At 37.4% G+C, this 17539-nt stretch overlaps 2 protein-coding genes across 8 annotated transcripts in view; one reads left to right on the top strand and one right to left on the bottom strand.

Annotated features, from left to right (window-relative positions):
- The window catches only part of LOC137283657 (rho GTPase-activating protein 44-like), a 63408-nt gene extending 61398 nt beyond the window's left edge, over positions 1 to 2010 (bottom strand). For 5 of the 7 annotated variants that reach the window (XM_067815269.1, XM_067815272.1, XM_067815267.1 and 2 more), the window contains exons 1-2: positions 1777 to 1930; positions 923 to 955 (exon numbers count right to left, since the gene is read on the bottom strand). In XM_067815269.1, the coding sequence (XP_067671370.1) occupies positions 923 to 955; positions 1777 to 1847 (104 nt within the window). In that variant the 5' untranslated portion in view covers positions 1848 to 1930. Of the gene's footprint in view, positions 1 to 922; positions 956 to 1776 lie in introns of all 7 variants that reach the window. The other 2 variants (XM_067815273.1, XM_067815271.1) reach the window with 1 other exon arrangement.
- A 63-nt stretch (positions 2011 to 2073) lies between these two features.
- LOC137283440 (ribosome biogenesis regulatory protein homolog) lies at positions 2074 to 16948 on the top strand. Its single transcript, XM_067814930.1, has 10 exons — positions 2074 to 2259; positions 4399 to 4471; positions 4986 to 5024; positions 7599 to 7637; positions 8710 to 8811; positions 10759 to 10837; positions 11674 to 11781; positions 15331 to 15485; positions 16000 to 16136; positions 16761 to 16948. The coding sequence occupies exons 1-10, from the start codon at positions 2108 to 2110 to the stop codon at positions 16906 to 16908; spliced, it is 1032 nt and encodes a 343-aa protein (XP_067671031.1). The 5' UTR covers positions 2074 to 2107; the 3' UTR covers positions 16909 to 16948.
- Positions 16949 to 17539: the final 591 nt, after the last annotated feature.

The following is a 17539-nucleotide window of genomic DNA, read 5'->3' as shown; positions in this document are numbered from 1 at the left end:
AAACGCTTTGACGCATGTCAAAGTTCACTGATACAGTCAACTTGTTTAATAGTAGCAGAAAATGATATGGTCCCTATTTTGTTTCCTCTACCACTATCACTTAAAGAGAACTTAACCCCCTTTGTTATGCTTTTTGATAAAACTACCGATACATTCGGAATAATACTATGTTTAATAAGCCAAACAGTTAAATCAGGGTTTAATCTTGGTATGAGTAAGTTTGTTTTAGACTTTCATAACTAATATGATTAGTCAGCAAAGCAGGATAAGATTGATAAATAGATATGATGGTTATTAATATATCAATTATCACATCAGCAAATAAGTTTTTGTGATACTCAATGAACAGAGAAAGTGAACAAATGTGTGAGATGAAGTGGTCTGAATTGCATATATTTATTTGATGGATATCAAACGTCATTCTCAAGATATAATAAACCATGTATACTTGCTTGTGAAATAGGTGAGAATGTCTACTCCTTGTGGCATTTTGTTCATTGCAATATGTAAATGATGAATAAATGTTGGATACGATCTATTCTAATGATACTAAAATATTTTGGGACCACACCACATTTCTTTATTATGTTAGGCATTCATGGGAATCAATCTTTAAAACAACTATCTGCTCTATCCACAAAAAAGGCAATATTGATATGTTAATGCTGTAATAAGTACTGCTGTCATTTGATATGACTTTTGTTCTAACTTGTTATGAAAACAAACAACAAAGTATTCTAGTGCAAATGGCTTAGCAAATTTCATGATTAAGAAGCAGCAACATTTGGTAACTGTTCTTCTTGTAATCTGTATGCCATTTAATGTTTTTATAAATCAAGTGACAGTATTACACAAAACAATGTTTTCTGAAAGCATTCAAAAGGAAAAAATTATCTCCCTTGTGTTGGAAGAAATTACATACTTGTTGCCAAGGCTGACTCCTCGAAAAGTAACCCTGTAAAATATGTAAAATCAACATCTGGTGTTACATGGGGCGAAACTGTAAAATGGTTTATGAGCACAGACCAGACAAACACACATTACGTGGCAATCAATACTGAGGGCATGTGTCTGATGCTGTACCACATTTCTGAAGTACTGTATCTATTTTGTTCATGCTGTTACAGTTTTGCTTCTGTTCTGGCAGTGTTGAATGGACAAAACATCTATGAACCTATGCATTCAGCAGTAAAGAGGTGTTGTTACAATCAGGTGTGTTCAAAATAGTAAACATTAACTTGGGAAGGTGTGTTTGTAACAATTGTCAAACCCAGTCATGTATGTACTACCAAGTCAGCAATAATTTATGGTGGAACCATGATGGTATCGACAAAATACAAAAGCAACATGTGATTTTCAGTGTAAATATACAAAAGTATTAACATACTACTGTTGTATGTATTTCAAAGAGGATCCATACACATTTTCCTTATCCTGCCTATCATAGCATTATGTTTCATTTGATTACTACAGTGCATAACAATATGGAATTATTATACATATATGACACCTTTCTGTAAATGTGATGAATATAAGGCGCTGTATGGTCTACATGACACAGGCAGACTTGGAGGGAGCAAAGAATCATGACACTGACATGATTTTAAGGTGGTAACAAACGTTATTTGTAAATATACATTCCAGCATCGATCTTACTACGTGTAAATAAGTCAAGTGGCTATCTGATGGGGAAACAATGTAGCAAATAACGTGGGAGAGAAATATGCTAATTTCAAGGATCAATGTCAGATTCAGCCACAAGCAGACGAGACCCACCTTCCTAAATTCTGATCCGCTATCTGCTTCACACGCAGAAAATTCTTCCGCAGGTTTTCCTTCTTCCACATTATGATCCACAAGAATTAAAAGATGCATAGAGCATCCGATCTGGCTATGTCAAATTCCAAATAAACTCCATGTTTTCAAGTAGGAAATATAGCTACACCAGATCACTTCTCAATCCGCTTTCCCAGCCACCAGGAAGTGACTAACAGACAGACGTGGCATGCCGAGGGGCAGCTGTTAAAATTCATGTCATTGGTCCGATGCTGCAATGCTGGCCAACCATTGATTAGTTGACATCTTCTACGACGGCATGTAGCTAAAGATGGCGGACATCGTGGAAAACGTGCTCAGAGCTGCGGCTGAACGAGAATCAAAATATAAAAGTATTGAGGTTGAAAAGGACATCGATCTTGATCTAGATGAAGGGAATCTTTTGGCATCTGATCCAAATCCTATCGACTTAAAAGTTTTCAGGTTTGGGTCTTGTACTGTACAAATGTCTGTCTGATTCATCGGGTGTAAACCCGTGTAGAAATCAAGACTTGTCAATGATGGAACATGTTGTCTTAGTCAAATCGTTCATCTATTTGTACGAGGTCAATTGTGCTCTTTCAAGACCCAACCACCATTTGTATGTCAAATGAGCTCAGGCACTCCCCTCGGTACCAAAAACCTGAAACACTGAAGAGACTAACACTGACTAAAGTATGGCTGATCTCTTAAAATATTGAAACAGAAGGGCACAGTTCTCATGTCTGCACATAGTCATCGATCTAGTAAGGGGAAATTGTGATAACAGTTCCATCCATAATCCCTGCTTGAAATGTAAATTCGGCCTACCTTTAGAATACAATACCAGAAAGTTTAGGAACATGTTATAATACTCTTTTACGCATTTGTTGGTGAATGGGGTTAGAGTGGGGTCAGGTCAAGGGTTTGGGTTTAGAGTTAGTATTATATTGGGGTTTGTGTCAGAGAGCTGTGATGCAGTCCCATACAGGCAAACCATGAAAACTTTACTGTATAGGACCACATCGTGGCTCTTGACTAGGGTTAGTGTAGACTTTCTGTTAAAAAAATACATTCTTGCTATAGATCTTAGGTATCGAATGATAAAAAAAAATGGGGATTACAAGCAGAAATCTTTCCGAGATTTTTGGGTAAGATAGTGGAAGACTTGAAGTTAGTGAAAATGGGCTGTTTAGAAATATGTAAGTTATAATGCTAAACACTGTGTGTCAAGTTCAGCTCTTCCTTTCCTCAGTAGTTATCAACTAGTGGTTCATATAGCACATCACACGGTGACAAAGAAGTCAGTTCAGATGTTCACTTGAACAGATTGGTGGCCACATGTCTTAAAGTAGTCTGAAAGACAGGTGGCTATCGTCACTGGGGTCACTGAACTGCAGTCTTGCTAATGCCTTCTGTGTTTAATGCATTATTTTGTATTTTGAGTATTTGCAGTGGCCATAGTGATAATCTGAATGTAAAGATAGTTTGGTAATATTTGCCACTATTTTGTTGTATATGTGGATTTATCCTTTTCTAGTATAGTTATTTTAGTCTATTTACATGCAAGTTGATCTCCACACCCATTCATTTGTTCAGCACAATTGAAATATACCAGGAAGTAGAGGTTTTTGTCTGCAAACAACATTTTATGATCTGTAGCAACTGAGCTGTTAATTATGTTAATGATTGCCCGTGGCACCAATTGTTGACTCATACATACAATTCTCACGTTTTCTACAGTGGTATGTTGCAAAAATTAAAAAGATGGTGATACATGCTACTTGAAAAATATTTGGTTATTAAGTGTTTAAAGGCATAAATGAGACATTCCACATGCTTGTCCTCATGACATGAAATAGTTACAAGAATACTAAATGGAAAGGAAATGGTTGATACATGTCATCGGTTCCCCTGTGTGCAGATTGATGTTCATGCTGTTGATTACTGGATTGTCTGGTCCGGACTTGATTATTTACAAACCGATGCCATGTAGCTGGAACATTGCTAAGTGCAGAGTAAAACTAAACTCATTTACTCACTCACTTATCCATTATCCAGTACTCTTGTGAACATTTAAATGAACTTGTTTCTTTTCTACGTTTGTCCGTTTCAGTACAGCGAGATGGGTTCAGTCAGTAAACACTAATTGTAAACCAAAAGTCACTGTGTTCTGTAATCTGAATGATACTGCGAGACTATTCACAGCATGTTGATACATAGAAACATTGCACACAATTGTAGTGTCATCAGCAGTGGTGACATCATTCAAATTATATTGTGACATAAAGTTGGAATGACATCACAAATAAGCAGTTCCAGATGCCACCATGGGAACCAGCTGAAATGGCCAGCCAATGACGCTTCATTGCTGTACCCGTAGTCGATGTAAATGAGTGCCGACAGTAAAACCCATTTGGGCCTTTTGGCTTACTTTTGTGTTTACAGTGTCAATAAACATCATGTGTTAACCAATTTGCAGGTGTTATTGGAAATATGAAGTGTATTCCCATGCTTCAAATACTCAGTAACACTTGGAAATTGGCCAACACATGATATTTATCTCCCAAGTCTTTTGAAATGACAAACTGTCTCTTGTTTCAGGGCAAACCGTGAAGATTTCTTGACAAATCTTAGCAGAGATAACACACAGTTGCTTTTAAACAGGCTGTGGCAGGTGAGTGATCAGACATGTTTTGTGAAACATGGAAATGGTAAGCTGATTTGTGTGATTAACTCAGTTTTATTGCGTGAATATTTAATTTTCGTTATTGGCTCTGACAAGCATAGATGTTGGAAGTGCCACTTTCATGACTACTGTATGAAGACTAGATATTATTATGGCTCCTTTTTTTCCAACAATTACAAATTTATAAAGGTCAGTTTTAGTAAGGTTAAATTCTAAACATTTTCGTTAAATATATTTTAATGACATTTTCAACATTTTCACGAAGACAGATATAATTTTGACAGAACAACTTTAAGTGTAGCAATGTAGCTGAACTGAGTGATCAGATTTCTGTAGAATTCAGATACTGCACAGTTTCAGAAATCTCCAGCATCGGATTTCTTATAATTTTGATACTTTCTGTCTTCATGGCACTATATTCCAATTTTAAAGGTTCAATCACAATCGAAAGTCTCTTAACATTTTTCACGTTTGGTTGATGGTGAATGTGTTTTAATTTCAGCTGCCAACAGAGAAGATTGATGATGCTGTTGTAGCTCAGGTGAGATGAAAGGCAAATTCAAATTCATTTTGTTGTTTGGGGTTCAGTCAGATTATGGACATGATGGAAGCACAACTGTTCTGTGTCTGTAGCAGGACTAGACACCACTTTATGAGCAGGTTCTCTCAGACCTACTTACGGTATCATACCCGTGAAGGTCCCGGGTTAGAATAGGCCTTCAGCAACCCATGCTTGCCATAAAAGGCGACTATGCTTGTCGTAAGGGGCGACTTACGGGATTGGGTGGTCAGACTCGCTGACTTGGTTGACACATGTCATCGCTTCCCAATTGCGCAGATTGATGCTCATGTTGTTGGTCACTGGATTGTCTGGTCCAGACAGGTGTCACCGTGATGCAGTAGAAATTTCCTATGTTTCAGGAGGTGAGTTCTTGCAAAAAGGGTTTTTAGACCCAGACATTGTACTTACATTGTATTGTGCATGAACAGAGAGTACCAGTATACTTTGCCAGTTTAAAGTGCTTCCCCACTGAGACATCAAGCAACAGTTTAATCTGGACACTTCTCTCAGACACATCATACTGCCTACACCTTGTATCCCAATTTCATAGACCCAAGCTCATGCTGTTAATCAAGGGACTGTCTGGTAAAGACTAGATTATTTACAGACCGCTGCCATATAGCTGGAATATTGCTGAGTGCGGTGTAAACTAAACTCACTCACTCACTTACGGTATCAGCAAGTTTGCTTCCAGTCATTCAAGCAAACATACCAAATATAAGAGGCCTTGTCAACATGACTGATGTTTTTTGTCTGGCAATGAAGAAATACTAACAAATTGATACAGTAATTCTCAAAATGTTATGTCCATCTTCATTGTGTTTATATTTTCTTGTCCATCTTTTTAACTGTACAACCCATGAAGGTCCGGGATAGACTGTTGGTCTTCAGTAACACATGCTTGTCGTAAGAGGCGACTAACAGGATTGGGTGGTCTGGCTTTCTGACTTGGTTGACATGTGTCATTGGTTCCCATTTGTGCAGATCAATGTTCATGTTGTTGATCTCTGGAATGTTGGTCCGGACTCGATTATTTGGAGACTGGAGTATTCATATAACTGGAATATTGCTGGAATATAACTGTGGCTTATAACTAAACTCCCTCAAACTGTACATGACACATTGTTAAACAATTTGCCTAAGTGTAATGTGCCTAACAATTTGTTTGGGGTCGGCTTATCTATGACATCGGTTTATGTATAGTAATATACGGTACCTTTGGAATTCCACACCACAGATTTTATGAACACGTTTCACTTTTGAATGAAATTATTTGTGTCCCTTTGTTGAAAGATATGCCGTTAGAAAACTGTCCCATTATGTCAGCATAGTGACAGGTAGTTGTGGGTCATCTTGCACTATCTAACATCTCCACACAGTGTCATTGAATACACCCAGCAGGGTAGAGAGGTTCTTGTTTGTGTTCAGTGAATGTAATGTTCACCTCAGAAAAAATATGACTGGATACTGATAGCTTTTTATTAATTTGATCAACATTGTTTCAAAACTTGCTGTAGGTACAGTCCGTTTTGGTTCAAATGAGAATGATGAATAATGAAATAACTAGAAATTGTGACATGTGCACAAGATATAAATGAGGCACATGGTTCCAAAACCTCTGCACCCAACAGAAATCATTTATCATACTCGTTTAAACCCAAACAGACTGTAAAGCACATCATTAATCAATGTTTCCACAAACTCTTCCTACCGCCAATACAGTGTACTGACAGGAATACATTTTTTCTTTACGTTACAATTTTCAGCAGTACTGTACTATAAATCTGAACTTGATAAAGCAAAAACAACAACAACAACCCCCCCCCCCCATGATGACTATTGCTGTCTTGGTGGTCTTTCAAAGCCAATTTTTGTAAATTAATGCACCCACAAGTGAATCAATTCAATTTATCAGCTACTTCACTTATTTAGAAGACATTTGAAGACTCCTTTTATAACTGTTTTTGTTTCATGAACTGTGAAATTCGTGAAACCAGTCATCATTAAACCACTTCACTCTCTCCTTATTGTTGTGACAGGTTGAATCTTTTTCAACATCATTGCTATTGCTAATGTCACCAGTTGCTTCCTCACTTTCGTTAGCCTTACATTTCGGTGAATGAGCTTGACCCCTACCAAAAGAAGATGACAGTGTCGTCTGCTTTCGAGTTACCGTGTGACATTTGCTTTGAAAGCCAGTTGTAACCAGACAGAGAGGTCACAAGTTGTTGCAAATTGTTTTCTCAGCCAATCTGATTTATGGAACATTGGCATGTTAGTGACTTCTATATATAGATCACAGGGATTCCCATTACCATTTTTTTTGTGGTGGTGAGACCAAAAGGTCAGATTATGTTATTGCTCAGCGCATTTTGTAACATATGATTACCACCACCAGTCTGACAGCCAACCAACTGTATATGATTTGTACAGATATACTGAACTGACAGCACTTGATATTACTGGTTTAGGGCATATTTTATCAATAAAATACTAATAATTACTGGCAAACGGAAACACTGATTAATGTCGCTTTTGGGTTTTTTGTTCCAGCTTCCAGAGGCAAAAACCCCCATTCCACGAGAAAAACCTGTAAGTATGGGGTTATGTGATTCCTGTTTAGCCAATGGCCAATACCCTTTGTATCTCTCAATCACAATCTTGCCTTGTCGTGAGGGCACTTTCAACTTTATGTGGTGAGACTCAATGACTTGTTTACAGCATGTCATTGTAAAACAAGGTTTGAAACATTGCTCATATTATGAATGTCCTGATTGTGTTTTCTAGACTGTTATTTACAGATTGCCATCATATGTCTTGAATAATTGAGTGACAGCAAAGTAACCTCAAAAACAGAACTCGCTGTTGAATATTTTCTTTTCACATGTTCAGTTGGGCAAATTTCAGCAGCATTTGGTTCCAGTTTGTATGGTTCGTTCTAGCCTCAACATTACCACTGCGTCAGTTTCAGGAAATGATTACACGCCATATACATCCATGCATGTTCTGACTGAGAATGGTAACCTTTGTACATATGTATGCCAGGATTTTGAGTTAGGCTAAGCCATGTTAATACAGAAACCCATGTTCTTATAATTTATGTTTGGTAATGATCATGACTGTGTACCACCATGTTTAAGTAATATTAAAATTTGTTAAGAGGATGAATTTCCCAGGGATGACAGGATTTCACTGTATGTATGAACTGTTTATGTCCTGTAATGCCCAGCTTGCAGGTTCCCAACCCATGGGCTGTGTCTGTGTATTCCAACTGCATAGATTGTTGCTCATCCTGTCCATCACCGGATTGTCTGGTACACATGCAGAGTGCCATCATATGGCTGGAATATTGCTGAGTTCAGCATTAATTAACAAATCTACTATCTTTTAGTTAGGTTCCATGGACCCGTGAAGGTCCTGGGGTAGAATAGGTCTTCAGCAACCCATGCTTGCTGCGACTATGCTTGTCGTAAGAGGCGACTAATGGGATCGATTGGTCAGGCTCGCTGACTTGGTTGACACATGTCATCGCTTGTCTGTTCCAGACTCGATTATTTACAGACCGCCGCCATATAGCTGGAATATTGCGTAAAACTAAACTCACTCACATAGGTTCCATGGGCCAAGTTTATGCACCATGCCACTGAAACTTTCTCTCACTTAGCCTCCCAAGCCACGGGCTCCAAGCAGATGGCAGGAGTACGCCAAACTCAAGGGCATTGTGAACAGAAAGAAGAGTCGCATGGTTTGGGATGAAGTACATAAGGTAATGTTGTAACATGTAATCGAGTATCAGTACAGGACTGAAGTTGGTGGGACCCATGAAGGTCCCGGGGTAGAATAGGCCATGCTTGCCATAGAAGGCGACTCAGCTTGTCATAAGAGGCAACTAACGGGATTGGAGGGTCAGGCTCGCTGACTTGGTTGACACATGTCATCGGTTCCCAATTGCGCAGATTGATGCTAATGTTGTTGATCACTGGATTGTCTGGTCCGGGCTCGATTATTTACAGACCGCCGCCATATATCTGGAATATTGCTGAGTGCGGTATAAAACTAAGCTCACTCACTCACTCACTCACTGGAGTTGATGGTGACACTCTCAGCAGCAGTATGTCATCTTGTACAGTTTCATTTTGACATGATCAGTATTGTTGATAAACTACTATGGGGTTGTACACTAGACTAGGTCCTTATACTGGTCCATATACTAGTCCATATACTGGTTCATATATAGTGGTCCATATACTAGTCCTTATACTGGTCCTTATACTGGTCCTTATACTGGTCCATATACTAGTCCATATACTGGTTCATATATAGTGGTCCATATACTAGTACTTATACTAGTCCTTATACTGGTCCTTATACTGGTCCATATACTAGTCCATATACTGGTTCATATATAGTGGTCCATATACTAGTCCTTATACTAGTCCTTATACTGGTCCTTATACTGGTCCATATACTAGTCCATATACTGGTTCATATATAGTGGTCCATATACTAGTACTTATACTGGTCCATATATAGTGGTCCATATACTAGTACTTATACTGGTCCATATACTAGTCCATATACTGGTTCATATATAGTGGTCCATATACTAATACTTATACTGGTCCATATGCTAGTCCATATACTGGTTCATATATAGTGGTCCATATACTAGTACTTATACTGGTCCATATACTAGTCCATATACTGGTCAATATACTGATCATGAGAGGCAACATAGTGGATCAGATGGTCAGTCTTAGTGGGTGTAGTATCAGAAACCGAACAAGCAAGGTATTACTGGCTAGCAACAGTGTTGATTTAAATCCCTGTTGTTGTCCCAGGGCAGAACAAATCCTAGGAATGCCTTGGCTTATGTAAGGGATGACTGCTGTGATGAAAACAGAGTTGTGACAATGTATGACCTGGTTTATCCTTATCTTACATGAATCTTTGTTCTGATGTTTCAACCATAAGTTTATCTCTCCTAGACTTGAATACAGAGTGTCAATATAGAATTCTGTCAAATGGAACATACATTAAAATTACAATTACACTTTCTCAGTAAAGTACAGATTCTCGTACTTCAGTTCAGTTGAGATCTATCTGGGATTGGACCCATGCCCCCAGAGTCAGACCTAATCTCCAGCATACAAAGCTGCCTCCTAGACTTAATTATTTATAGCTTGAATATTTCTGTTTGTATTGATATTGACTTATATACCATGAGAATCTTTACCAGAATTATGGAAGAATTCACAGCAAACTGACATAAATCAAAGAACTTGGTTTGTGACAGCGAGTCCTGAATGTATGCATGTATAATGTTGAATAATTTGAATCTTCATTAACACTCTGCTACCTTACTTGGCCTGCTGTCACTTTTTACTTTTCAATCCCATGAAAATCCTGGTCAACATTGATCTTCAGCAAGCCATGCTTTCCGTAATAGGCAAGTAACAGAATCATGTGGTCAGGCTCACCACCATATAAATGTCGTTATATCCAAATTGCATAGATCAATGATCATGTTGTTGATCACAGGATTGTCAGGTCCAAGCTCAATTACTTATCGATCATTTTGCAAGAATATTGTTGTGTGGTGTTCAGCAACAAATAGAAAAGGAAACAAACAAATTTTCACAGATAAACTTTAATTCACATTATCACAGATACCTGTCTAATATAATAATCAATGTTCATACCTTTTTATCAGGAATATCGACCTCGCTGGGGTTATAAACGGGCAAATGATGACACAAAGGACTGGCTTATTGAAGTACCACAAAATGCAGGTTTGTTGGTCTTTGGTTATTACATTAATGAGATAAGAAAGACATGAGAGGGACATGAGTAATGAGACATAAGGAACATGTGATGTGAGATGATGGGGAGGGAGATAAAAAATTAGATGAATGATAGGCAAGATATAGGTGATGTGAAAAACAAATGATCTGTAAGATAAGAGTGAGGCAGCTTGATGAGACATTCATGTTGAACAAGGTATGAGACGAAAGGGCAACGTATAGAATATGTAAGTTGATCACTTATCATCTATGATTTATTCAAATACAAATCAAAAAGGTAAAAAAGTACACTTTTACTGATTATCCCTTCTAAATTTGTAGTTAATTTGACAGTAATGTTATGAGTGAAGGGAGTGTTTTAAGTAAGGAAACATAAATGTCATGGATTTAGGACATTTTACCTTTTGTCAAGATTTTTTTCAAATGGTGATACTGTAGACATTGGTGTATAAAGACTGATCTTCTGTAAATAACTCTTGATATGGGCTGGTCCTCAATATAGGTGCAATAACAGCCTTGTGAACAGTGCTTGATATCACTGAGAATTATACATGAGTGTCACATGTATATGGCTAGTGTAAGTATACCCTGAGGAATAGGGTTCCAGTGTCTTATAAGAGATGAATAATGAAGGTAAGGAAGACAGGCAGGTTGTAACTTGCTCGACTTTGTTGTGTGTACTTTGATGAGTGGAATATTCCAACTGTAGGGTCTTCAGTTAACAAATTTCAGCTTTGGTATACTCATGGATGTGTTAGTGATCCTGATGTTTATGTTTACCATAATTTGGGGTGTGTGTTTTCTGGCATTTTGTTTGTTTCTAGATCCTAATGAAGACCAGTTTGCGAAGAGAAAGAAAGCCAAGACTGAAAGAATTGCCAAGAATGAACTTCAGAGACTTCGCAATTACAGCCGAGCCAGGATGTCAAAAGGTTTGTTATAAAAATCAGTATCTCCTCACGGGAACTGAAAATGAGATAATTTGACAGATCACGTGCAGGAAGCTTATAGATGGTTCTAAGTGGCAAAAACATCTGGTCATGCATGGACATCTAGGTTAGAATTGGTCTTCATCAAACAATCTGTCCCAGACTTGATTATGTAAAGGTCACTGACACAGCTGGAAGACAGTTTACTGGCATATAACATTTTTGCATTTTTAGAGGCCTTTTTGATAAAATACAAATTGTGATCAGATAAATTGTAACATAGTCAAATTATCTTAAAGGTCACATGCAACAAAAAATCAAGCATAATTAAAACACCGTTATCACTTCTTCGTGACATATAATATACATTGCTGCTTTAAAAAAACAAATAAACAAAATTATAAGCGTACAGTTGCGTTTCAAAAGTGCAATATTTTGTACTTGGGCTTACTTCCCCTGAAACGAAGCCCTCGGGAGACTGAACCCAGTCATGTCGGGTGGATGTGCACTCAAGTGTAACGACGGCTTGTGATTGGCTGCTTCATTTGCTGATATGCTGAGGGTTCATTGTGTGTACAGAAAGATTTTAGAAGTATGGCGAGTCACAAGAAAGTAAGATTCTTTATGGATAACAACTTCTTTTTTGTGTACTTGATGTGTCGTTTCAGTATGGATTCATATACTGTTGTCAAACAAAACATCATATACACTAAAAGAAGTTGTTATCAATGAAGAATGTATATAGAGATGTTAGGTTTTGAAAATACATGTTCTCTGAATTTGCGCTTTATCCAATCAAAAATCATCTCAGTAGAGATGGCAGACTACTGCGTGCCTGGAATCTGTCATTCGTCCAAGTACAAAAGCAGGACTTGAAACTGACAAGAGTTTGCACCAGTTTCCGTCAGATCCAATCATCCGAAAAAATGAATGTAGTTTGTTTGCAACCCACAGACATAAAAACATGTCATGTGTATCACACCTGCCTAATTACATAATGTGGCAGAGACAGGACTTGGGTGCACGAGCCATAAATAAATATATTTTGTTTATGGCGTATAGCCTGATAGGTGTTAAGTTCAAATTGCATATGGTCAATGATTGAAGCTGTGTATTGCATAATGTCTGTCGCAGACATGCGTTATGGGACGCAGTGCAGCACAGCTGTTGAAACCAGTTTTCCCCCCAGCACTGGGGGAAATTCAGTGAAACGTTTGAACTCCGATTTCGCACGCTTTTTTTTTCATCGCTTTTTTTTTCATCGCTTTTTTTTTTCAACTTTATAGGTTGAATTGGCATTTTTTATGGTTTGTTTTGGTAAGTGCATACCGAAAGGTAACAATATCTGCAAAGTTGTGTTTTACGTTGCATGTGACCTTTAATCAAATTTCTAATGCACTTTCTGGAACAACATTCCTTTTTTGGAGTATGTTTTTGAAAGAAAATTCTGACTAAAAACATGCCAAACTATTCATAGTTTTTTCCACACAGAGAACAAAACTTTTCACTCTTTCATTACTCTAATATTAAATGTATACTTGATGATTTACAATAAACATGGCTAGGTCAGGAATGGTGTGGGATTGGTTTTTTAAAGGGGCACTGATGCGGAGCGAATTATGTTTCTCGCCAACTGTCTAATTACGGAACCAAACTGCAAATTGGTCAGCGCCCGCTCCTTTGACCGTGACGGACAAAGGAACTGGGCTCCTGTCCATATTAGCAGAATTTCTTCACCCAAAAGAGTCAGGAGACCGGATGCCCATCATATGCCATTATTAAAAAATATCCATGATATTCCTTGTCTGATCGTAACAAAATATCCCAGCAGTGTAGTTTTTTTCCGGATGCTTGGATGGTATAGTTACTCAATTTGATCCTATTTCTGTGCTTTTAACCTCGATATTCAATCATGTTACATGAAAACATGTTGTCTACAGGCACGTAGCAAGCCATTTGTTTCACTCCGGAAGATTGCAAAGCTTCATATTTAGGTAATTTTGAGTGTTGGTTCAGCTGTGATAGCAAATATCATACGTAAATTTTGGTAGCTATGGTAGCTACAATGGTTTATTATTTATGATAATAAAAACACACAGTTGATTTATTTGAATTCGTAAACAATAAACGACGACTTTGCCTTTGGTAGAGAAATCTGAAAATTTTCTTACGTAAACAAACCCCCCTATTTCACCTATTTACCCAAGTACACAGCAAATGCCTGTATGTATTACTTATGTAACGAAATTCCGTTGGTATCCTCAAAACAGTTTCGGCCCATAAGTGTTTTCAGGCTGCATGCGACACAGAGATTACATCTTCCTTGCTGTAACTCGCGTTTGATGGTGTAAACCTACACGTGTTATTTGTCATCATTCTCTGGATGTTCAATTAATGAATTTATAACAGGTATAATTAGTAGTAACACAACTTCGGTTACTCAACAAATGTTCCCATTTGGCATTTCTCCTGTCTGGAGTAAATACTCAACATTATAAATTAAAGTCTGTAATGGCAAATGTATTGTATGTTATGTAATATGTGCATGTAAGTGATGCAAGTGGGTTTATCAGCTGAGTTACAAAAACAAACATCGATCAAACGATTAACCGATAACACACTGATTGATTAATTACTTTTGTCAAAAGGTAGTGTGTGTAGATGACTACACCCTGTCGTAAAGTGCGATTGTAAAAACAACATCCTCCCTTCAAAGAATTAACCTCCCTTGCGTTGATTGATTGATTGCTCATTATTGGTTAACTAAATTACTTAAAATAGCGGACATAGAATTAGTTGCCAGGTGTGCTATTTTGGGTGACGAGTGAGAGGTTTATCAGGTTTTCACCAACGAAAGATGTGAAACGATGTGTTACTGTTAGACACGCGACACAGAGCAGGATTATTTACCAGCTGCAAATGAATGGAATACGATTTCTTTTACGTGGATATTGATGGATACATTCCGGAACAAGGTAGTAGCCTGACATTGTTGCTATAAAATTAGTCTGTTTTACATTCATTATTTGCATTTTGTTTTAATTTATTTGTTGTAGCATTCAGCAGAATCGATATGACAGAAAACACACACTAGCTCGCGTATGTGTGTGAAATAGGATCCACACTGGCAATCTATACAATGTATAAATGTTGCTGTTATGTTACAAATTTACTATGAGTATAAGCAGACCGTGTGTTCTTTTATTGATTTTCAAAATCATACAAATATGACAATAAACTAATTAGGGTTATGAGACAAAATATAGAGACGTACATTGGCTTCGGTATTTTCCCGTCCTAATAGTTTTTTACCATTTCTACCACTGACAGATGATTAATCTTCAAAGTGTTTCATTTGTTTTCATAATACATTTGTAATGAAGTAAAATGACTTCACCTCAGTTGATCTGTCTATAATTAAACTATCAGTTGCACATACGGACTGCGCAGGAGAAAAACTCACTGGAGAAAAACAATAACAAAAGTTTACACCAGTCCACGGAAATTGCTCCGCATCAGTGCCCCTTTAACACCTATTTGGTCTGTTTACAGTTCCTGGAGTGGGTCTGACACCAACAGAAAAACCCTCTAAAGAACATCTATCTAAAGCTCTAGCAGTAGCAAGAAAGTCCACAGCATCCATTGGCCACTTCACAGATAAACTGCCCAATGAAAAGAAGTCAAAGTACTCTGGCAAAAAGAGGAAGGTATGGCATTTTTAATGTAGTTGAAAACCTGTCTAGGGGAGATAACTCTTTGGCTTACTACCCAAGCTATGTTTATGAATGATAAGATAACTTCAGCCCTGCCAGATAGATACAACAAAAGCAAGCGTGTGTTGAAATTTAATTGTTTATTGTTTATGAGGATATTTATGTAAACAGATCTATTTTTTTTGGAAAAAAAAAAGCTTTAGTGTAGCCTTGTGGTTTGGGTCACACTGGTACCAGGGCCTGTTGCATATACAATATAGCAATGAAATAGCAGTCCTTGTTTAGTTTTAGAAGCATCTTTTACAAATAGAAAGCCATGTTAATGAGAAAGTTCTGAAAAAAAATAAGCAATATGATATGCATTTTAATCAATGAATTACTGACTGCTGTCTTATAGCTGGAATTTTTATTGTTGCGTCATTAAACAATGAAATAATGCTGACAGTTGACAAATGTCAGCTGACATTAATTGTGCTTTCTCTGTAGTCGTTTTTTTCTAATTTACCAGTTTGAATCCAACTATGGTGATCTGAAGGTGGAGTCCTCGAGACAGATGGACATTCTCAACTCTATCTGTAACCAACAGCCCAGACTTAACATTACCCAGGCCGTGAATTCACACATAAATGATGAACAAGTGCAGCAGTAAGTCAAGCCAGCATACTCTTATTATATTATTTGGAATAACAACAGTCTGACTCAGAGTACATGTGTAAATACATTTGGTAAATTCAATTAATTATTAATGCAGAACAATAAATGAATGCATGAATAAATACACTGTCAACAAAGTATTGCAACTGAATTAAAAATCATTATAAAGTGTGTGTACCCTCCCTAATAGTTTTTCACTGCTAGCACATGGGAGGGAAGATAGCAGTTTTGCCAGTTTATGGTTTTTGCCTATTTTCTAGGACACGGGCAGACTGTCCTGAACATGGCGTCTTTCAGTGGCATTTAGAAGTTGTAACAGATGACTAAGATCTTTTATGGATAAATTGTGTTTTAATCGTCTACACACAGTGTTTTGGGGTCATTTCGGATCCCTTCATCAGGTGACCCTGAAATGTCAAAGATTAAAACATGATTTATCTATAAAAGATCTTGGTTGCCCAGGACATGTTTTCAAAGTTTGGTAAGGCTTAACCAGCCTTTCATCATTTGATATAAACTAGAAAATGTCCTCATTTGCATTTGTCTGGTATCAAATTCACATAGTTACCATGGATACACTGCACGTACCTGGAGACTGGCCTCATTGTGTTGTAGATCCAGGAAGAATGGCTCCAAGAAGACCCCTAAAAAGCAGAAGGGTGGCGGCAAGGGGGTCAAAAGTGGAAAGATCGGAAAGGGAGGCAAAGGTGGAAAGATGGGCAAAGGGGGAAAAGGAGGGAAGAGAGGAAAGGGTAGAAAATGATACTCTATAACCATTTGTAAATAAATTGTATGGAAAGGAACCATTTCTTATTTTGTCTTGTTTCCCCATCACGAGTACATGTAACCATATATATATGGACTTAAATTTGCTATAGAGAAATACAGGCCTACCTTTAGAATTCACCACCACAAACTTTACAAACACACCATAATACCCTTTCCTGCAATGTATGAAAGTTTGTTGCAAAGCACTTTTCTACAATGACTTAAGTGCCTGTTGCATTGGTGACTGTGTGCTGCTAAACCCCCAAATTTTAACGCAACATTAAACGTCATATCCTTTCTGCAACTCTCTGGATACTTATGATATGTACTAATTCTAATTCAACTTAGAATGTAACACGAGTTCTGACTGGTCAGTTCTATAAATTTTTGACCATATAATCAACATATATGGTCACAATATTAAAAACCGATTCAGCACAACCTTTGAATATATTCCTACACTATTGCTGTAACACTGTTTTTGAGGGCATTGTCATTTTTAGACGCCTTAGGTCAATTAGATCTCCTATTTTGCTAAAATGGATGGAATTTGCCTTAAAAAAGACAAAACAGTCTCATATGTTTAATTGTAAGTTCAAACAACTTCCTCGCAATGGAATGTTGAC

Source organism: Haliotis asinina, chromosome 5 (genome assembly GCF_037392515.1).
Source record: "Haliotis asinina isolate JCU_RB_2024 chromosome 5, JCU_Hal_asi_v2, whole genome shotgun sequence".
In the NCBI taxonomy this organism is placed as follows: Eukaryota; Metazoa; Mollusca; class Gastropoda; order Lepetellida; family Haliotidae; genus Haliotis; species Haliotis asinina.
The sequence above is the reverse complement of the archived record's forward strand: the minus strand, read 5'-3'. Positions and strand labels throughout refer to the sequence as shown.